This window comes from Scardinius erythrophthalmus, assembly GCF_964197995.2.
Source record: "Scardinius erythrophthalmus genome assembly, chromosome: 15".
Classification (NCBI taxonomy): Eukaryota; Metazoa; Chordata; class Actinopteri; order Cypriniformes; family Leuciscidae; genus Scardinius; species Scardinius erythrophthalmus.
Genome location: NC_138235.1, coordinates 28,332,356 through 28,355,165, shown reverse-complemented (window position 1 = coordinate 28,355,165; position 22,810 = coordinate 28,332,356). Strand labels below are relative to the sequence as shown.

Sequence of the window (22,810 nt, the reverse complement as noted above, 5' to 3'; positions counted from 1 at the left end):
ATGTTAACATTTTTTAACTTTTACAAACCATTACCCTCCCAGACAATTTATGTGACAGATAGATAGATAGATAGATAGAGATAGATAGATAGTGTCTGTGTCAATTTTCCCCAAACAAACCAACCAACCCCCCCCCCCCCCCCCCAAACCTGTAAACTTAGGGGAAACACTGCAGTATATATATATATATATATATATATATATATATATATATATATATATATATATATATATATATATATATATATATATTATGAAGAGTATATTTTATTTGTTTGGTACCCCAAAAGCAAATAAGTGAATACAAAATGTCAGTTTAGTTTATTTAGTTTACTTTATTTATTTAGCACTTTTAAAAACAGCAAGTGCCAACCAAAGTGCTGTACAAAACCAAGATTAATAAAACAATAACCAAAAAAATAAGTGAATGACTGATAGCCTACATGCAGTGCTGTCATGGTAAAAATAATTAACAATAATTTTTCGAATGATAAATCCATATCAAATCATAGTCAGACATTTTGAACACTTTCCCAACTGTTTCAACTGTTTTTTGACATGATTTCTTCAATCCACGGAAGGTAATTGCTCACTTTGGTATAAACCCCATAATACCCAGCCTGGGCGCAGCCATGACCCCATGACACAATACCGCCTATGAACCAGCTTTTACTCTGATTGTCAAAAAATGCATAGGGCCCTCCACTGTCCCCCTGGCAGGAATCTTTTCCTCCCTGAGCAAACCCAGCACATATCATATTCTCTGTCACTACTAGTTTCCCTTTAGCCGTCACTGTGGAGTCATATTTAGCCTTACAGTCCTCAAAATCAGTGACGGGTAAATGTACGTACTGGAGATTATTGGAAAATAATGCAGGTCTGTTTGTATTCGACACACCCCACCCAGACACCTTCCCGACGTCATTAACCTTCAAAACAAACCGCTCTTCCCTTCCAGGCAAACACACAGGCATGACGGCTTTACTGACAGGTACCTTATACTCCAGTTTAATCAGGGCAATGTCATGGTTGAAATTAACATTATCGTGGTGGTACTGAGGGTGAATAAAGATTTTCTGTGGAATGCCGACGACCGCCTCATTGTCCTGGTGTTTGACTGTGCCCATCTTCAGCTGCAGCTGGGAAGTGTCTGCATAGCTTTTCAGGACATGAGCGGCAGTGAGGACCCAGTTGTCTGACACGAGAGAAGCGCCACCGATGAACCTGGGACCCATTTGTACCATGACCTGCCAGGGAATCTCGTTCTTTTCTGCATTCTCCCCGCCAATCACCTTGGATAGCTTTTTCTCAGGCTGTCCACAAACTTTCAGAAATGGCAGACATCAGATTAGTGTTTAGACAATGTGACACTGATTATAAACTACCATGAAAAAATTTGGACATTTTTTTTCCTCAATTTTCCAACAAACCAGTAGTTCTCAACTTTTTTTACTAAGGCCCCATGATTTTTCCAGTTGTTCGTTATTAACTGGATAAGGATTAAGGATATTTTAAAAGTAATTTTTTTACTCAAATTTGAAAGTTTGGCACATTGAAAAAAAATGTTCTAGAAAAATATTCATTCTAAAAATGCTCATGAATTTCCAGGCCTAGAAACCACACGTTTTCCAAGGCTTAGGGAATTCTGTTTTTTCAAAGACAATTTTTTTTAATAAAATAAGCAATATCTTGATTTTTTTTTAAAGTCATATATGCTAGAGGTCCCTTTAGAAGCTTGCTGCACCCTGGTTGAGAAGCACTGCTCAAAACCGTTAAATAATTTTCATACTGTACTTCCATTTTAGTAACCAAAAAAAAGATCTGAGTCACTCTTTAGATTACAGTTCTGCACACTCTCACGGCCCATCAATTGTTTGGTTTACCCATATTCTTCAAAATATCTTCTTTTATGTTCTTCAGGTTTGAGGGGGAGTAAATGATGACAGAATTTTCAATTTTGGGTTAACTATCCCTTTAAAAACTTAAAATGTTATATTTCATATTAGTTTAATATAAGTTTATATTTGTCTACTACTTTGAGCATTTAAGATTTTTGGATAGGAAGGTTTTGAGATCCTGAAAAACAAATTCAGTCAAACGTGTCCAAACTTTTGATGGTAGTGTACAGTATATTAAAACATAAACCATCTGTTAAACCATTAAACTAAAACTCACTGGGTGAACATATCTGGTGTATTTTTCCACCCAGGGCATCTCTCCAGTAGCCGTCATGTGCACAGGTATAGACTCCTAATTTCAGAGAGAAAAGGATTGCTGTAAACCTCCAGTGATGATTGATTAGTACAGTGTCTTGCTATCCTGTGACATGCACCTTACCATTATTTCCAGCCTCAATTGCGTAGAATTCATTACAGGAATACGTGATCACAGATTTATATGTGGTTTTGGTGAATTTCACACTTGCATTATGCACTTCTACAGGCTCTCCACAATCAACAACTGCAAAAGAAGGGCATTTGGTAGCTGACAGTTTATAGACACAAAGAATGACAGTGTTGCCAAAACCTAAGCATATCCATTTTTTATTTATTTATAGTTTAATAAATGTCTGGCTCTTAAAATCTGTTTACGGTTGATTATGTATCCCTTTTTTAATTTTGAATTGAATCTGCTTATTTTTCTTTCTTTGTAATATTTTTTCTTGTCTTTTTATTATTTGTGTTTGTTATTTCAGCACATTTTAACATGTTTTAAATAACCTTGTATAATCAGTCCTACAGTTGTTTTTGCATACATTTGTTATTTTTTATAAATAATTTAATAAGCAATGTTGAATCACTGTTTTTTACAGGAAAAAAGTATATCTTAATCAGTATTTTAGTTTTGTTTCCTAATAAAAGTGTTGAAATTACTAACAATAACATAAATTTACTTGAGAAGCAAAAGAAAAAAGAAAAGAAAAAACAAGAATATGTTAAATTAATCCACACCTCAAAAAATATATGCCAATGAGATCAGAAAAATCGATTTTTCTGAAAACAATAATTTTACTTCTGAATTAGTTTTTAATTTAATTGCATGTTTAGATTTTTCATGCAAAAATTTTTTTTGTTTTTGTTGCAGTTTTAATCATTCATTTTACCAAGTACATATTGTTATCATCCCCTTTTTCCATTGTATTTTTTCATGATAAAATGCATATCTGAAATGTTTTAATTAAAAATGTGCTTTTGTTATGCGTCATCACGATTTCATCACAGAATTACCACAGTCAGAATTTCACCCACTTCAGCTTGAAATAACACCTTAGGTTTTAAAACGTACCTCCTCTTTGTTGCAGTAAACCCCCATTGACGATTGTACACACTTCATGCTTATCTGGGATTCTTGAGCAACTTACTGATGCAGTTAGGCAGCGGTCCATCCCAAAATCCACCCTTCAGGCATGTGGCTTGATAAAAGGGCAAAGCTTCTTCTCCCTTAAGATGCAAAAAGTCACTTTTAACTCTCTATATAGCATACCAAGCTCTTTTTCTTAAAAGGTCCCGTTCTTCGTGATCCCATGTTTAAAACTTTAGTTAGAGTGTAATGTTGCTGTTAGAGCATAAATAATATCTGTAAAATGATAAAGCTCAAAGTTCAATGCCAAGCGAGATATTTTATTTAACAGAAGTTGACTACATCGAACGGCCCGTTTGGACTACATCCCTCTACTTCCTTCTATAATGACGTCATTAAAACCGTTTTTTGACTAACCTCCGCCCACAGGAATGCTCCCTCAACTTTACCAAAATTCGTTTATGTACTTGCACACTTCTAATAACTTACTGTGTTTACTCAGCTCTTATGGTGATTTTCTGAAGTAAAACTGATGCTTCATCTTTTGTGTGATGTACAATAAACTTTATTAAACTTATCAGTATATGTTTGATCATCATTCAGACAGCAGACTTGTAGGCTATTAATAAATAATGGATACATACAAGCAGATGACAAATACGTTATAATAACCGTAATTAAACTACTAAACTATACCTGTTTCATCTCTATACAGCACTCTGACTCTGTAGGCATTATTTTCCGACTCGAACTGAACACCGTTACTGAGAGTTTCTGATATTATCATCATTCCGTGAGATGAAATTGTCCTGAGACTGAGCGCGAGCTCATGAAGCTCCGCCCCCTGGGTCGTCCAGCAGCAGCTTATTTGCATTTAAAGGGCACACACTAAAACAGCGTGTTTTTCTGAGCCCCAAAAAATGACAATTTAAACATGCTGTAAAAAATGATCTGTTGGGTATTTTGAGCTGAAACTTCACATACACACTCTGGGGACATCAGAGACTTATTTTACATCTTGTACGGGACCTTTAAATCTTAGAGAAAGTAAAAGAGGAAAAATAGTTACCAGAATTAATTCATAGCCCAGCTGACATGTGACATTGAAGGTGTCTGTCATGATGTACTGAGACTGCTGGGGCTGGATATGTCCGTGTCGAGGAGTCACGGGGTTTGGGCATGGCTGGGCTGTGAGAGAAGGGAACAGTAATGAAAACACACATTCTGGAAACCAGGCCATTGACTTGTCATTTAAATGTTTATGTGATTCTTAATGCATCATGTCCAAAATGTCTGGAGACAGCCATCAGATCTGAAACCCTGCTTCAAAACATTTATTTTTTGGTAGATTGCACACCATTCATCATTTTCTTGAAATGTGCTTGAGAGAGAATCCACACGAAACAAATGTATGGCAAACACCATATTAATCATTATTATTACACACATTCTGGAACACTTGATTCCTATTGTTCAATCATAGTATTCAGTGGTCAGCCCTTTCCTAAAAGAGTGCAACAGTGTCAGCGAAGTATTTTCCCCATAGAGGTTTTAAAAAGGTCTTTGTTTAAGAGTTATAAGTCTTGAAGCAAACAAAGCAGCTACAAGGTAATCACATTACAACTTTAATTTGAACAATTTTTTTAAATATTTTAATATTTGAAATTCGGACAAAAAGACAAAAGTACATGACTGTTTACTTAAAGGCAGGGCAAGCGATTTGTTCCAGAAATATTTTGTGTTACTGGTTGAAAGTCTCTTCACATCCTGATAGCAATCACTAAGTTAAGTGGTCTAAGTGTATTTATAATTTATATGTATATATTATTGTATGTGGACCAAAAGATTTTCGTCCAATCATTGAATTCGGTCCGAATGCAAATATACGACGCCTACCTTGTCATTGTATGTATTTATATACCTCCGCAATTAACACTTATCAACGCCGTGATGAACCTGCAGCAGTCAGGTGGTACAGGTCAGAGCTCTTTAAGCTGATGCTCATTATTATTGTAATGTTATGTGCTTAGTTTAATGCCGTCTCTTGTGACAATTTTGTTTGCCTGTGTTTTGGAGGAGGAGTGGCTTTGGAGACGCTCTGAAGGGAGGGTGGGATCTTATGCTTTCAAAGCTAGCTCGCTATTGCTAGCCTCTCTGAAAATTAACTTTAACACCTTTGATAGGGAAAAGAATTACAATCTCATGAAGTATGCCAATTACAATCTAAAACTAAAAACTCTGGATGAATATAAAACTACTGATTTATAAGATGCTGATCATATTTGTAAAAACAACATATTGTACATTTATTGCAAATTATGCATGTATTTAAGTAGTTTGAGAGCTTAGGGTGACTGACTTGATTAGTGCTAAAGAGTTCTTCTGGTGCAATTTGCTTGTTGAAATTTTCTGATTGGTGAAGATTTCTTTGCAGAAAAATGGGTAGTGTAGTTTTTTTTACCAGGTATTCTGGTATTGAACATGATTGTTTAAAACGTAAGATGAAATAATGCAGGCTGATGGCTTCAACAAAAGCATATACCATTGATTAACAACCTTGTAACTCACAGGTCTTCTTTAAAGGTTTAAAATGTATAATTCAAAATCAATTTTTACTTCCGGAACTCGACTGTTGCTTCAGTGTATATTGAACGTCATTCATGGCAATGTTGGTCCACTCATTTGGTAATTGAAGCCGGCGCTACACTCTTGTTTCTGCAAATGCAAGTTGCATTTGTTTGATTTGTCGCTAGGCTGATTGTTTTATACACTGTAGTGGGCAATATTTTTTAGTGGAAGTTTTAAGATAATATACAGGTAAGATTTTAAAATAATTTCAACACAAATCAATATTTTATGTCCACATTGTAAGGGTTTTGATATGTTTCATTGTGTTTTAAGTTCTGTGCCTGTTTGCCTGTGTGACCCAGTTTGTTCCCTTGATTGTATATTTCATTCACCTGTTGCCCATTCATCTCTTTTGCTTCTCTGTGTATTAAAGTCGTTAATGTTAAGTTGTGTTATGTCTGTGAGATATTTGGATTAAAGACTATTTTGTTTGAATCATGTACTTCCTGTTAGCAGCTCCCGTGACACACATATCTATTTCATTAATATGTAGTAGTAATTTAATATGTAGGATTATGCACAGTTAGCTGCTCATTATCACAAAATAAACTGAGGTTGGGTATACATTATGCTTTACTTACCATAAAGGTACATAATAGGGGGTTGTAAACTACCTGTGCTGGTATACTTGATCTTCCAGCCTTTGTTTTTCCCAGAACCGTCTGAGCGGAAGATCACATGCACTTTGTGAGTTCCTGTCTCTATTTTTCTTGGTGGGGTCCTGCCACAAAATGGGCCATACTCCCTTCCACCTGCAGTGATCTTAAACAAAACAGTTTGACTTGTCAGTAAATACAAATGGCAACAGATAAACAAGCCTCTTGGGAGATGGGAGGGTGATGAGAAATAATGGAGGGCATGAGAGAGCATACATTATGTATTCAACAGCCTTCAGGTCAGTGATTAGTGGAGTAGTCTGACACTTAACACCAGCGCTAAGGGGACCATTTTTGTTTTTAGAGGCAGTGAGGTTGGAAACAGCTAAACTCAAAATTACAAATTTGCTTAGCACAACAAGATGGTTAAACCCATAAGAAGGGAATTGGATTCAAGTCATTAAAATCGAATGAGCTTTGATGCAGAGTATAAAATCAGTGCTGAAAAGTAAACACTCTTAAACACTTATCAAGCATATCAAGCATATGGAGAGCGAATCTTCTCTGTGTAAATCACTCTAAAATCTATATTTTCTAACACTCAACAAGGGCACTAGAAGGCATATTATGTCTCTCTTCAAACAGTATTTGTACTGTAAATAATCTTCCTTAAGCTTAAAACGGGTCTCCAGTATAAAGTGCAGCATTATGACGGTTTTGTGGGGATTCTATTAACCATATAAAATCTGTTATTACATTTAGTACACTGTACACATTAATGAGTTAATTTTCTTATAGTTCTTCTACATTTGTAGTTATTCTGTACTTTAATCATTGTATTATGTTAAAAATGTAGGCACGATTTTTATGGTTGGGGCCAAATTGAAAAAGAAATAATTTAAAAACAGCAAATCTTTAGCATTAATACTTCTCACACATTGCAAAAATGCATGCTTTTTTTTCTGTATTTAACAACCGATTTAAAAATAAAAAAAACTCATTCTCTGAATATTATTAGAAGTATTTTTTTCATCAGGTAGAGGTATTGACTTCCCAAAGGACCCAGTAGGACCCCATTAAAGTGACTGAGATGTGTCCACACACATGCTATTATGGCTGGTGTTTTAGGTTTGAACTGTTGTCAGAGCTTGCTGATTGTGAAATAACCAACCTTAAGGATGTCATAAGGGCAGTGGGTTTCAGGATGAGTCTCCACATCAAACTGGTCTTGGAATTCCAGGGTCACTTTGAAGCCTTCCATCAAACTGATGGTGTAATCACAATGGCTCATCTTGGGATAAACACCTGGGTACTCTGGACTGCTCAGTTCTCCTGATCTCTCCTGAAACACCTGCCCACTACACTCAGCTACATTGGGAAAAAGCATTTTCACACCCACTGGAAATTGTCAAAAGCACACACATACACATTAAACAGACAACTATGCATGCCGCATTTAACACAAATTTCAACATTGATTTGGGATGCTCAGAAACCTTTCCACCTGTAAAATGGCCAAAGAAAGTGCTTTCTGTCACTGCATCTATAAATTTATGAAGAGTTACAAACATTACGTGCATGAAAATTAGATACTTTAGAGAATGCAAACTCTTTACAGCTAAATGGTTATGAGATAGAAACAGTCAAATTTTTCAGGTAAATTTGCTATTATTTTTTGCATTTAAATGAGATTATACATGAGAGATATGCAAAAAAACATACAAATAAGAGACCACCTTTACTCAAACCTTAACCACATCAGATGCAAAAATCACTTGGTTGCCCAAGATAGTTGTTGTATCATCAGTAAGATTTAGGCTTTGGTTTAGATTTAGGATTTTTAAGCTATGAAATTGGACCACTATTTATGCTAAAAAATAAATAAATAAAAAGATTATAGTAATGACAGTAATTTTATTTTTATTGTTTTGTCAGAAGTGCAAAATCAACATGCAAAATCAATCAGTAGTTACTGATTCTTCGAATAGAATAAAAAGACCCATACATATGCAATAGCATCATCAACATCATGTTGTTCCAAACCCATTTGTCTTACACAAAACACAAAAACACAAAAGATGAAAATCTGAACATTTTCTTTGTTTGCTATTTTCCAGGCCATTAAAATTAATGGGGACTAGAGCTTTTAAGCTTTATGATGAAAACAAGTTTTATTGTACTACTTTTGCATCCTGTGTGAAGCTTGAAAGCTTCAAAATAATACTTCATCATAAAAGCATCATTTACTGAATCCATAAAAGTAATATTCACTGAAAACCTTCACATGCACTCTATAGGCAAATTCATGAAATGAGTAGTCATGTCTGATTTATAAACAAATCAATCTTTTGAGTCAATTCTTTTAAACAAAGTTGATTCAGTCAATGATTCACTCATGAATTGACTCATTGACTCAATAACTGAGTAATACTTACTGGATGGAAAGATTTTCAGTGAATAATGACTTAAATTTCTCACAAAAAGAAATCAAATGGCTTCAGAAGACTTGGAATATAGCAGCACATGAGTCACATTTAGAATTTCCCATTTTGTGTTCCACCGAAGAAAAAAAGTCAAAAAAGGTTTCAAACATTGAGGGTGAATAAATGGTGACAGCAATTTTATTTTTGGCCATACTATTAATTTAATAAATGAACCCCAACAAGTGCAGATGCTACAAATAATTGCTATAAATGAAGAATCTCATGGCGAAGGTCTACTAATTCATATGATTAAATGATTCAGACACAAGTCATTGTTTCAGTGTGATATGATGTGATGTCTCTATCTTCCCCATTAGCAAAGAAAAACAATTAAGAGGCATGTCTGGCCCGGTAATTGTGATTAATTACCCATCATTAGCACAGTATCACAGCTAGAAAAAGGTGTAAATTTTCAACTGATCTCTATAACGCTGTTCCCTCAGGAACCAATGGTAATTAACCCTGGATTCGCTTAGAGTGACAGAGATCAACTGCTTTATACGGGCACACTAGTGAATCATCAGTCTGTTGCTGAAGCGTGCTTCAGGCTAAAGCCAGTTAGCTCTGTCCAGAACCGCAGTGAACATTAGCACTTTAAATGAGAGGAGTTTTTGGAGCTAATCCATTTTTCTGCCAAAAGTTTTCATAACCTGAAGGTCGAAAATGTAAATATGCCTATTCGAAAGCCCACACAATCCTCGCTTATATCGAAAAACGCTATGCAGTTAGTTGCGGCCACTCTATCAATGATATAACAAACCCCTCTGCTATTTGGTGACTCTATTTCCTGCTTTATTACAGGCCATGCTAGCTCAATCAAGAACTGTTGACAGGACTGATAGATAGTGTGTGGTGAGCTGTGGCTGCCCAGCCTGCTCCTGTGACCACTGTTTCAATAGGTCTGTGATGTACAAGAGTCACTACTGGAGCATCAATCAGTACTGACAATATCTCCTAAACATTTAAAGATTTGTTCAGGACTTACACAGCTAAAAGTTGGGTTTCTTCTGATTAAAAATGTTTACACATCTTAGATTACAGGCAAAGAGACTGTTGCTCATTGCTGTCTGTGGTAAATGGTTAAACTGATAATCACACTTATTATGCTCCAAAAATGTTACATTTAAGATTATACTCATTTGAAAAAATATATCTGATTTCATAATATTTTATATAATTATATAACCATGCATGTACATGGTTGCCAGATTGAGAAGATTAAGCAAAACACTCGGCAGAAAATGTAGGAAAGATAATAGAGGCTTGTTACCAATGCAAGTAATGTAAATGTCTAAAATAAAAACAAAAACGTTTTTAGCACAAATAATCAGCGGGGTAAATATCGTGATGATTATATTTAATTAATCGAGAGAAGTAGAAATCATTTTAAATTAATTGTGCAGCATGGAAAATGGCTTGTTTGGATATTGTGGGATCTGTGATGTCACAAGGGCAAATATATTTGCATATGCTTGCCTCCAGAGCAAGACACCCACGAATATTAATCAGGGTGAGCAGGGCACAACCTAACACAGGGCTAGTTGTAACACACTTAAATACTTCCACACATGCTAGCATGACGAAACTTAGTGTATTGACTATAGTTGCCATATCAACACTATGTAGAGAATAAAATGCGCCTTTGGAAGATATCACTGAACATTTATTTAACCATAGCAAAAGTAAATTTCTTTTCTGATATTATTTTAATCTCCAATCTGTTATTTAACAGTTTAAATATGGATATTTTTCTAACACAAATGCATCACTTCACTTCAGAAGGCCTTTATTAACCCCCCAGAGCCGTGTGGAGCTCTTTTATCATGGATGGATGCACTTTTATGGACTTCAAAAAATATAAAGCCATTCACTGCCATTATAAAGCTTGGAAGAGTCATGATTTTTTTTATATATATATAACTCTGATCGTATTCGTCTGAAAGAAGAATGTCATATAAACCTAGGGTGACTTGAGGGTGAGTAAATCATGGGCTAATTTTAATTTTTGGGTGAACTATCCCTTTAATCACATGCAATAGCGAGTGGGTGTAGATACTGTTTATGCAATGACGTTAAACAATCATAACAGTGGCCATTTACTGACCAGCCTTAAAGGAGCCGCCCCTTAAAAATTGATCATTTCAGACAGAGGGGCAGAATGAGGGTTGAAAATATTTGTTTTTCTGCATATATATTTGTTTTGCTGTTGTTGCATTATGAGTGAACTTCAAGGAACATGTTAAAATCATGACCCCTTTAAGAGTGCTTTTAGCTGCACAATCAGATCGTTATCATGAACAGTGTGTCCAGTCCTATACAATTCTTCATCAATGAGCAGAAAGACTACAGGCCAGGGTTTTCACCCGTTCTGATATCAGCCTTACCAGGGCAGTGTCTTTTATCATTGTGGAGTTCGTATCCCAATCGGCAAGTGCAGTAAAATCCCCCCACATAATTATGGCAATTATGGTCACACACAGGCTCTCCATCCATTGTGCTCAGGCACTCATCAATGTCTGTAAAGAGTAAAACGAGATTGTTTAGCAGCAGTTCTCATTCTGGTTTGGGCATCCAAGATCAATTCAAGTATAATAAAAAAAGCATTTAGATATACAGTATATAATTAAAATGACTTTAGGATATACTGAATATAAACTTAAAATCTATTTCATTTTAGACTATACAACGTCATAAACAAGTAAATATACAATATTTGATTTATTTAGCATTTTTAAATGATCGTCTAGTTCAACCCTTTAGCCTTTACAGCAAGAGGTGACAGCGGAAGAGAGAGACAGTCATGCAGTGAATCCATTGTTTCCATCACCTTCAGCAGCAAAAAATGCCTGGAAGCCTGTGAAACGGCCCTCATTGGAGTAATCTGATCTGAAGAGCACAGCCATGGTGTTGCTGGCAGAATAGATGACAGTGTTTTTGGGCGCATCACCGTAATTTTTCTCCGTTTCGCCACAGAACCGGACCGTCTCATTTCCTTCTGATAACACCTGAAAAGTTTAAGCAAGTAGTAATTATTACAAACACGCATCTGTATCCTGCATTCACATAACAGCCATACTGTGCATTTCATGATAGAGAGGTTTAATCAAATGTTCAGTATTTGAGTTTTCTGATATTAAATGGTGCTTATAGGCAACAGGTTTACTAGAAAGATGTTTACACTTGCTTGGCTAATATGTTTTGATATTTTAAATATCTGATTAATTATCAATATACTTAAATATTTTAGTAATAATCTACATTATATATTTTTGTAAGTGTTTAATGATAAATCATTCAAATAAACCCTTCCGTCAAATAAAGGAAGTATAACTTTTTGGGTTAGTTCACCAAAAAACGAAAATTCTGCCATTATTTACTCACCCTCATGTCGTTCCAAGCCTGTAAGACTTTCGTTCATCTTAGGAACACAAATGAAGATAGTTTTTAACAATATCTGAGGAATTTCTGTCCCTATTGACAGCTATTACGCTTCAAAATCGTTATCGTAAAACTAATCCATATGAATTAAGTGGTTTAGTCAACATTTTCTGAAGAGACACATTCGCTTTTGAACGGATTGAATTTAGGCTTTTATTCACATATAAACATTCATCACCTCACACATAAGTTGTGGTAAACAGAAGGTCAAGCATGTTTACTTGACGTGCAACAACCAATGAGGTTCATTCTCGTGTTACGCAGCACGTTTGAGCTTCTGCAAGAACCAATGAGGTTTGTTTTCGCATGTCAAGCAGGATCGGTTCTGTTTATATTCGCTGATCAATGTCTATATGTGAATTAAAGCCTAAATTCAATCTGTTCATCATATAAAGTGATTGAATCTCTTCAGAAAATTTGGACTAAACCGCTCAATTCATATAGATTAATTTTATGATCTCTTTATGAACTTTTTGAAGCGTCAAATTGGTAGTTGCGTAGCTGTCAATGGAGAGTACAGAACTGGCTCAGATTTTATTAAAAATATCTTCATTTGTGCTCTGAAGATGAACGAACGAGGTTGAGTAATTGATGACAGAATTTTCATTTTTGTGTGAACCTTGTAAAGCTTTCAATCAGCCAAACTGACAGATTCCTGAATGAAGTCTGATTTTGATTTGCACTAGCAAGAATGTCTTAATGTCTTCCTCATTTAAAACTGCAATTCTCTTTATCCAATTTCAACAGACTGATTTGTTTGTGATACCAAAATATGAATCATTATCTAGGACTTGTGCACTTTGGTGTGTATATATCCCATAAAATGACCCAACTTTCAAATCTCTGTTGAAAACATGGATCTAACCTGAACATAGTCATATTCGCAGCGATGAGAAGGCTCCAGGCTAAAATAAGTGAAGTAGAGGCGTAATCTGTGTCCTTTTGGTCCTGTGATATTCCACACCATACGCTGGTGGTTAGGGTAGACGTTTGGGAAGTTTGGTGATGTGAAGCTCCCAAACAGTCCTGTCAGCTCTGAACCAAAAGCTAATGGAAGCAGGGCGACGAAAGCCAAAGATACACTAAAACAGCAGCAAAAAAGGTGTATCACTGATAACGTATTGAAGCTGTCACAATCCCAACACATAAAACAGAAACATTGGGGACTGGCAATTGTTCCCACTCCACACTTAACACATCACAGTGAACACATTGCATACCTGTTCATCATTCCAGAACACCACAAACTTCAGTTCATCTCACAGAAAATGTCCTGATCTCCTTTGCTGAACTCTGTCCTCCAGGTTAATGAACCAGCTGAATAAATGGCTCAGTGTAAACACAGCGCTGAACACTGAACTTTTGGTTTTCATTATCGTCCATTCTGTCAAGTGTCAATATCAGTTATTGGGTTGAAGATATACCAGTGAAGTTAATCTCTTTTGTCAAGCTTGACAATGTATTTTTTCTCCTCAAACACGAAGAGAAACAATCACACAAGAAAGCAGTAAACACATTCAGAACAAGTAAATCAAACATTTGATTAAATCTGACTATTGACTATATTATTCTTACTTTTAAAACATCTGACAGCAAATGAACTCTCATTTTTGGAATGTGTCCTTCTGACCAGTCGCCAATAATTGATTTTTTCCCCTCTGTGTGTAAATGCAAACACAACTTTAGTTTGTAGAAATTAATTCCAAAGAACAAAACAACAGATCTTAACAATTTTATCTTTATAGCTTTATCAAACACGTAAGTTTTACAATGCTTATTTAAATATAGTGGGGTCCAAAAGTCTGATACCACATTGCAAATCGGAGTTAAAAAAAAAAAGTTTTAAGATTTAAAAACAACATTTTGATATAAAATAAGAAATCACAAGGTCGCTGATCAAATAAGTACAATTGTGACACTGGGCATGTGGACTAAAGATATTCTGAAATTTATTTTAATTCTTTAAATCAACTTTTCACTCAAACTACTACAATATTATTTACTATGAAAAAAATATATACTATACTCAGACTTTTGGACCCCATTGTATATTTTGAATATTGATAAACAGATTTATCAGCACATAATTTCACTGTAACACTATACAAACTTAAAAAGCAACCACATTCTAGAGACACTGAGATAGGATATTTATATTAATTTTTTTTCCTGACCGCTAATGTCACCATGATGTCATGTATTGTCTGCACCTGTTCTCGTTAGTCCCTGATTAGTTTACCTTCCTCCACCTGTGCCTGTTTAGCTCCCTCCTCACTCTGTGTATTTATACTCCCTGTTCTTTTCATCCTTTGTCCGTTATTGAATGTGGTCACGCTGTATGTGTTACTCACCAGTAAACTTGAATGTTATTTGGATCCTGCATCATTGTCTTCCTTCCACGGCAAGTTTGTGACAGCTCACACACTATAACTGATTCGGTTGACCCAATTTCCTAAACCATTCATTCAGTTCTTGAAACAAAGACACGTTTCTCAAAACACATATCACCTGTTTTGACACATTCCAATTTTCTCAATGTTTTCTGAAAAAAATGTCCTCATTTTGGTTCAACCATGTTCTCATTCAGAAAACACAAGTACACAAAATAATAATTACCTCAAGTGTCACACTGCGAACTCAAATGGCACACATTTATCCATGTGTAAACAGTAAGTAGCAAAACTGATCAGAATCTTATGATAATATAAATATGGCCACATGTGATTATGTGCTTTGGAAAATGAATCCTAGTGGTGGGAGACAAAGAGTAAGAGCAGGGGGAAAGAAAAATGAAGGGGACAGGGCCAAAGGATATTTGTTCCTGATGAAATACAAAGCGTTATAGTTGACCATGTTCTTGTGCATGGAATGACCATGGCCTACAGACTCATCTACAGGGGTTTTATACTACTCACACATACAGTATAATTATAGTGTACAGTAGTAGTCCTTTAGATCAGAGAACTTTCACTATTCTACAGGAAATACTGTAGCACATGTTCCCTCAAACTCATAATTGTCAAATTGATTTGGAGCCATGTACTTCTTACATTTGGTACTTTTGCAGAACTGATAGACGAATGCCTAGGGTGAAGGAAAGAAAATCTTGTCAGAAGACTAAAATATTGTAGAATGGCAAATATGGTCACCAATACTGTAATGCAGTTTGGCCGAAGATACTGAATTTATTTTTATTTTTTTACTGTACTGTAATTAACAGTATACTGTATTGTATTGCATACCAAGTTTGTATTCAATTCTTTGGAATTTGAACTTTTATTTTCAAGTGCTTTTCATCTACTGCAAGATCACTTTACAGAAATGTAATGAAAATAAACTTTTCTTAAAGCTTAATGTTGAATTTCACTGTATCTGCACCCCTATATTTTGTTGTATACTGTAATAGACATTAAACTGTAAAATGATTCCTAATTGCCAAAAGGAGGTTTTTGTAGCAGTTATTCATTGAGTTATGAATTGATCTCACTAGTGTTCTAGGCAGTGGAGTATCTGTGTATTTGTTAGGTTTTGTGTGTCATCTGAGGCCAAAGTTTGGCTAAGTTTTTGACTAACATATTTGAATTTGAAGTGGAAGTTTGAGGTTTGTTCAAGCTGGTGTGTGGTTTTGAGATTGTGTTGTGAGTAAATGGTGAATTGTTTCATCAATTGTGTGTTAGCAATCAAGAAAAACTGTGATAAGAACAGCTATTAATCATGACGTAGACTCCAATAAAACTGTCATCTGTCATCCTGCTGAACAGTAAAAATTGACCAAATTTATATTATAAAATGGCTTTTCCAACACCAATTGTTGCTCACTTTTGACCGTGTTGTGATAATGAATAAGAGACGTAACATTGCAAATGTATGAAAGGCAAAAGTAGAACACTCACACTTATGTGAAAAAAGTATTACAGCCCTATGACATTTTCATACATATGAGTTGCGATGTGCCACAGGCAGATGTTTATGATGAAAAAACAACAGGTGACACTGAAAGCGTGTTGCCGTCGCATGTGCCAATTACCCTGAGAGCAGAATGAATTATAAATGCCTTTGTAATGCCACAGTCCCTTTCATTTAAACCTGTTGGCACAGAATGAGATGGTTATTTAATGATTTAAAAAGATGGTTTCAGTACGAATGAGAAAAAGAGAGAGAGAAAGAGGGTTAGGAGAGAGAGAGACTAAGTGAATAAAGCGACAAATGTTCCATAAAGCTTATAATAGACCCCTCATTTCCAATACACTATGCTGGTAAAGGCTGATGTATGAGGAGATTACAATAATTATCCTCATAAATGACAATGGTAATTTCCAGCTGCACATGCCCATGCTGATTGTGGCTGTCAGGTGTAATGCACTGACCTCTGTCATCACGCCTGCTTGCGAGGTCACAGGTTGTTTGGACACAGCTGAAGTGATTCTAAGGAGAAAACAATCGTTCGCATTGGTTTATGACAGTCCCTCAAGTACTCTGACTGGAAACCTCTGAAGGCATCTAGGTACCTGCATGTTTTAGTGAGGGAAAGTTTTTTTTTATCTTTGAAAGAAATTAAAGCTACACTGTGTAGGATTTTCCCCCATCTAGTGGTGAAATTGTATATGACTACCAACTGAATATTACTTTCTAGCCCCTCCCATTCCAAGGGCGTTTTAACTTCTACGGTGGCCGTATTATTTCAAATCTGCCGGCAGTCGCGAGTAATCTCCCCCTCGCATTCGTCAAGGTGCCACTGAGTGTAAAAACGCGAAGGGCGAAGCTTGAATTTCCAGGTATGTCCCTCTTAGGCTAATGTATTTTCAAGATGGAAGCGCAACATGGCTGCCGCCATTCGAGCGACTCGCTCGTATGTATTCTAAATGGCAGATTCTACGCTTACGATAATACTTGATTAGTTGGTAGAAGTAATTACACATTAATGAGCACATAATTTTGAAAGAACAAAGTGTTTTTTTGCTAAGAATCAACTTAAAAAAATGACACAGTGTAGCTTTAAGATAAATATTTTCTTTATAAATTAGGTTTTCTTTTTTTCAAAAAAGCCATAATTTGGACAAACAAGCTGCAAAGTGGATTAAAATGATTTGATGCAAGAATTAAAACGCAGTAAAAATCTGATATAAGCTCTAGTGGGATAGTTTTTAGTGAAAAATGTCACTCATGATTCCTGTCTTGTGGACTTATGTTATTTCCTGTTCTGTGCCATGTTTTGTAGTCCTTTGTAGTTTTTCTTGTTTATTAGTCATTATGAGTTCATTTGTCCCAGCTGTGTCTCGTTTCCCTGATCTGTTCTGTGTATTTAAGCCCTGTGTTTCAGTCTGTTCTTGGTCCTGTCATTGTTGTGTTATGTTTGGTTGTTCTGTTCTTGTTTCTTGTGATCCAGTTTATGAGTGTTACAGTTTGTTTAAATAAAAGCTGCTGCAAGTAGATCCTGCATCCTTCCCTGCTTCAACCTGCAGCGTTACACACTCGCCCGTGCGCGTCTTGTCATATCCGTAAATAGATGCTGCGTCTCAATTTGCATACTGTCTCGCTATTATTGCTCACAACTCATTGCTCATTGGATGAGGATACAAACGCGAATAAAAAGTGTTAAACTACAAACATGATGGATGTGTGTGTCCGACGGTAGGCTTAGATAAAGGGGTATGAGTGATTAAAAATCAGTATCTAACCTGACGAAAAGAGATTTATTCAATGTTATCCACATTATATTTCCACTGCAACAGCATTGTGAACTTTTGTAAAGATACATTTGGTCATTAAAGGAACACTCCACCGTTTTTTTGAAATAGGGCTTATTCACATTCTTTCATACATTTAGATAGGTGGGAAAATGCATTTTTGTCTCAGTGCATGCATTGTTTTAGTTTGACAGGGTCGGCGCTAGCTTAGCTTAGCATAATGAATGGAATCCTTTGTTGCCAGCTAGCATGTCCTGAGTAAAAGTGATCAAAAACAAAAAAGAAACCCACGTAATTACTTTAACTGCACGAACTGAGGAGTCTGCAAAACGAGAATGCGACAGAGCTTGTAATAAAACGAGAATCAACATTGGCTTGGCTTTTCAGAGATGGCAAGAACTGAGAAATTTGAAATGTTTTAAAAGCATCACAGAAATGCCGTTCGAAATATAATTGACATATATGTAGCTCTCTAATAATTCATTGTAAAGAATTATCTATTGTGAAGGGTCATTTCATTATGATTGTTGTAACACTGTCAGTAACAAAAATCAGCTATAATGGTAAAAGATCTACTATAATATAATGAACGTTTCTGTGATTTACTTAGAATGCATGGCTTTCAATAGAGAGCGAATAGAAATATTAGCAGAGACTAACTGTCTTATGCTAAGCAGCCAAACCCCTTGGGTAGTTAAATCTAATGTGAAATCACTTAGTAAATCCACATGTAATCTCAACTATCCATTCCAATAATGGTAAAACAATTATATTCCAGGGGAATATTAAATGAAATCTGCCAATTTCTTTTGACGCAAAGCATTAGTTGTCGAGTAAGCACAACAATAATTAATGTTTTTACCATCTTTACATTTGCACATTTTGCTAAAGCAAGATTTTATACAATAACAAGAGAAATGTATAGACAGTGCAAATTGATGTTAATGAATTAGACAATCACTATCCATTCATTTACTCACAAGTGACTCTACGTCAGAGACCAGATACTTGTCTGTGCATCAGCAACTGTTAGCCCATATCTAATTCAAACACTGTTTAGAGCTCTTTTCTTCCTTTTATAAGTATAGATGAAGTTCATTTTGAAAAGATGAGTCACTGTTCAAATACTTGCATTTTCTGTTGCTGAGTATGCACTAGAACCTTGAGGAGATGAAGCATAATACGAACTATAATTAAAACAATTCATCATTCTATCAGGCCATGGTAGACATATTCCATCCCATTAGCCTTGTTTTAAATATTTTTGTGTAGCTTTGTATTGAAAAAGCATCTTAGGTTCAGCCTGGAAACAAATAAGTGCATGGATCCAAGCAAGAACTAGCAATTTTGCACAGAATCCAACGAAACTAACAAAAGGATATTTGCATTCACATATTCCGAGCCTCAGAAACTGGTCTCTGAGCAGCCCAGTAATGCTTGCTGTACCATATAATGAAGTGCATCCTGATAAGACGCCAGACAGTACTGTCACTTTGATGTGGAACGGGAGCACTGTGAACACAAAATACATATCCAGGATCAATAATGCCAATGAAGAAACAGAAGGGGACAAAATCACACTTTTGACTGAGACTTTAGGCTATGAGAGAAAAACCTGCTGAAATATCACACACATCATGTTGTACTTCAATGTACAATACAACAAAATAAACCCCATAAACACACTGTTGGGTGGTTATTTCGAGAGCAGGCAGAATCATGTGAAGGAGTAAATCAGGTGTTGGCATTAACACTGTAATAAGGGCCTGTCCCAATACCTCCCCTTACCCTAGATTTCTGCCCTAACCCTTGTTTTTGTGAGTTCTCGTGTAGGGATAGGGTGTCCCAATACTCTAAAGAGCAAGGGGGAGTGCTATTCTCCCCTTAAAATCAACCCTCAAAACATAGTGCGGTCCGATGCAGGCTTAAAACGAAGTGGAAGATGAAATTACCCAGGATTTACATTAAGATGAAATGATTATTATTATTATTAATAATTATTGTTATAAATTATTAATTAACATTAAGATGAAATTACCCAGGATACCTTGCGGACTCAGCAAGCGGGTCATTTTTTTAAACAAGATGGCGGACACCGCTGGAAAGGAACAATTAAATTGTAATTATATTTTCAATTTTTAAATTGAAAATGTGTATTAGATCTGCATTCGGTCTTAAAGTGGCAGCGTCTAATAAACCTGCTAATGATTACACCTTAATGTGAATAAAACAACTAAAGGCAAAAGAGAAAATTACTCCCAGCTCTTGAATGAATAACTTTAGCTTTAATGAGCATTAATCTATCTATAATAAACTATGCTGTGTTATTTTACATTTGATTACTTTATTAGATTTCTAGCATATTATTATGGATACTTATATCCTGATCATAACTGGGATAGTTATATATAATTTGCATACAGTGGTGTCCCATTTCATAGGAAAAGATCTTCAACTCCACTTCCCCTCGTTGAGGGGACTTTACTTTCGAGGGCACTCAAAACCAAGTGGAAGTTTTAAGGGGGGAGAAATGGGACAAGGCCTAAGTCTTTCTCATTCATGCAAGCCAATCAGGTGACCTAAAAATACAAACAACAAGGATGTAAAGAACAATGTAAAAAATTTTAATCATTGTCAGCTTTGGTATTTACACTTCTCAAGGATCTCTGTAAAGTCTCTGAAACTACAAAAGCGTCTGACAAGGTAATCAGCAGTATCACCCACCTTTCCATTTGCCCAGCTTGAAAAATAAATGACTACAATCAAGACAATCCGTTTCACAGCATATAATTTTCCCCATGGTTTAACTGTGTCATAAACTGACAAACAAACAAAAAGAAATAGTCTTTGCAGCCTCACGGTTTTATTACAGGATTTCTTATTTTTCTCCAAGAATTTATTGGTGTGTCGACTACCTTTGGGTCAGGTGTCAGAAAACAGAAAGAAGGGGTCATCAGCGCTTTGACCAGGGGCCTCAAAATGTGACATAATTCCTGACACTTCAATTATTTTCTGCTTAGTCATCAAAAGTTTGTATGCTAGGGTAGACTGAAACTTGGGCCGTGTCCACAAGTTACAAATGCCTGCATCCGCTCCATATGTTAAAAATAAGGTTTATAGTCAGGGCCAGAAGCCATTTACGGTACCTCAAAATATCTGTGAAACATTTTGTATACACATTTTAAAATAATTTAATTTATTTCTGATATACTGAAATCTGAAATGATAGAAGTAAATGCTATGTATTGTATAAAATGTATTTTTTCAGTTCCTATCTTTTTGATACTGCAAAGTTTTTAAGAATTCAGAAGTTTGATGCAACTTTAGGGCTATAAATCCAACTCCATTATACCTGTGTCTACTTGAAATGCACAGTGTTGAGCGTGCTTAATGCATTTTTGGTGTGTTTTCTGTGTCTGATTATAACTGGGTGTCCTGTTGTTTGTAATCAGGGTAGATATTATTCAATAGTCTGTGGTTAAACTAATGTCAAGTTGAATTCTACCCTAAAGCGGTGATTGCTGCACCTGAGCACCATTTCTCGCCATTGTCACCTCACTCTCCGTCATTGGTGCAGAGCTGCGTGTCAGAGCCACTGATTTGGCAAACGGCCACAGGCCCGCAGGAGAACGGAAATGGCCATATGGGGACTTAAATCTGTGAAAGATGCATCAAGGACTAAATCGAAAGAGTAATGGCAATCCGACATCGGGGCGAACCTCAATGCGGGGGGATTCAGCCTCGATTTATCACAAGTAATTTCCCTATCATTAGCTGTACTGTTTAAAAGGCCATACAGCTGCAGCTGGAGACTCGTGGTTGTTTTCATTTGGCTTCACATCAAAGTTTCCCCCTTAATCTTTCTTTCTTAATGCATCACCTTAACCTCAAGGTCACTCATAATCAATAACACACTGACATTTATGTATAGATATCGCAGCAGTCCATCACTTGATTAGCTGATATTTGAGGCAATACTGAGACCCAAAACACATAATAAAGTGTACTTAATGCCAGACTGTGGGGATATGTCAATGAAAACGAACGCTAAATCACAGTCTTTAGCTGTTTACACGTGTCTTGTGATGTATTTGATATGGTAATGTTTGGATTGGACTTTATCTGAGTTTATTTGAGTAATAGCCAATAAGTAAGGTTCGCAGTCTACTACTTGGCTTTGACACATGCTATTTACAGTCAAGTTTTAGAGAATCTGCATTTCCCTGTGTTTATCCATGGCATTTCTGGTTTACGCCACTGATTTATTTTCTCAAACATGCAGAAATCTAATAAGAAAGCTGGAAACAGGCTTGCAATTGTATATAAAAGAGAAAACATACTTCATCACAATACAATGCCTTTAGATCTACTTTCTCTCAAAATAATGTTTTTTTTATGCAAAATAGTTTCATAACTCAGAATTATAAAATTTCATATACAGAAAGAATTTCTGCATCGCTGACACTTAACTTATGTTGTTGTTTCTTTAACCTTCTCACAGCGAGATTCCCTCATTCATCACCATCATTGACCTTAAAGCTGAAGTGTTTATTTTGTCAGTGTTAAAATATTTTCTCCTATTCAGGCGTATGAAGACACAATAAGCCATTTGTAAGTTGATTTCCTCTTTAAAAGTGTAAACAATGTTGAGATATCACAATTGCTTTGCTCATTTCAG

The 22,810-nt window shown here is 35.7% G+C and overlaps 1 protein-coding gene across 3 annotated transcripts; it reads right to left on the bottom strand.

Annotated features, from left to right (window-relative positions):
• Positions 1-318: 318 nt before the first annotated feature.
• On the bottom strand, positions 319-14,702 carry masp2 (MBL associated serine protease 2). Of its 3 annotated transcripts, none has more exons than XM_081386117.1 (13): positions 14,620-14,702; positions 14,021-14,103; positions 13,666-13,829; positions 13,311-13,527; positions 11,835-12,012; positions 11,392-11,523; positions 7,696-7,892; positions 6,543-6,690; positions 4,370-4,488; positions 3,362-3,440; positions 2,338-2,460; positions 2,176-2,250; positions 319-1,324 (listed from the first exon to the last, which is right to left on the bottom strand). In XM_081386117.1, the coding sequence occupies exons 3-13, from the start codon at positions 13,674-13,676 to the stop codon at positions 543-545; spliced, it is 2,061 nt and encodes a 686-aa protein (XP_081242243.1). In that variant the 5' UTR covers positions 13,677-13,829; positions 14,021-14,103; positions 14,620-14,702; the 3' UTR covers positions 319-542. The 3 variants fall into 3 exon arrangements, with proteins under 3 accessions (XP_081242243.1, XP_081242244.1, XP_081242245.1); XM_081386118.1 differs by having other exon boundaries at positions 14,656-14,702; XM_081386119.1 differs by lacking the exon at positions 14,620-14,702 and adding an exon at positions 14,556-14,616.
• Between the last annotated feature and the right edge of the window lie 8,108 nt (positions 14,703-22,810).

Excerpts from the sequence above, each read along its gene's own strand:
- masp2 (XM_081386117.1), bottom strand. Across the intron at positions 11,524-11,834 it reads GGCATTTTTTGCTGCTGAAG|ACATTGATGAGTGCCTGAGC; the intron begins GTGATGGAAACA and ends TACTCTTTACAG. Across the intron at positions 2,461-3,361 it reads ACCGCTGCCTAACTGCATCA|TTGTTGATTGTGGAGAGCCT; the intron begins GTAAGTTGCTCA and ends CTTCTTTTGCAG.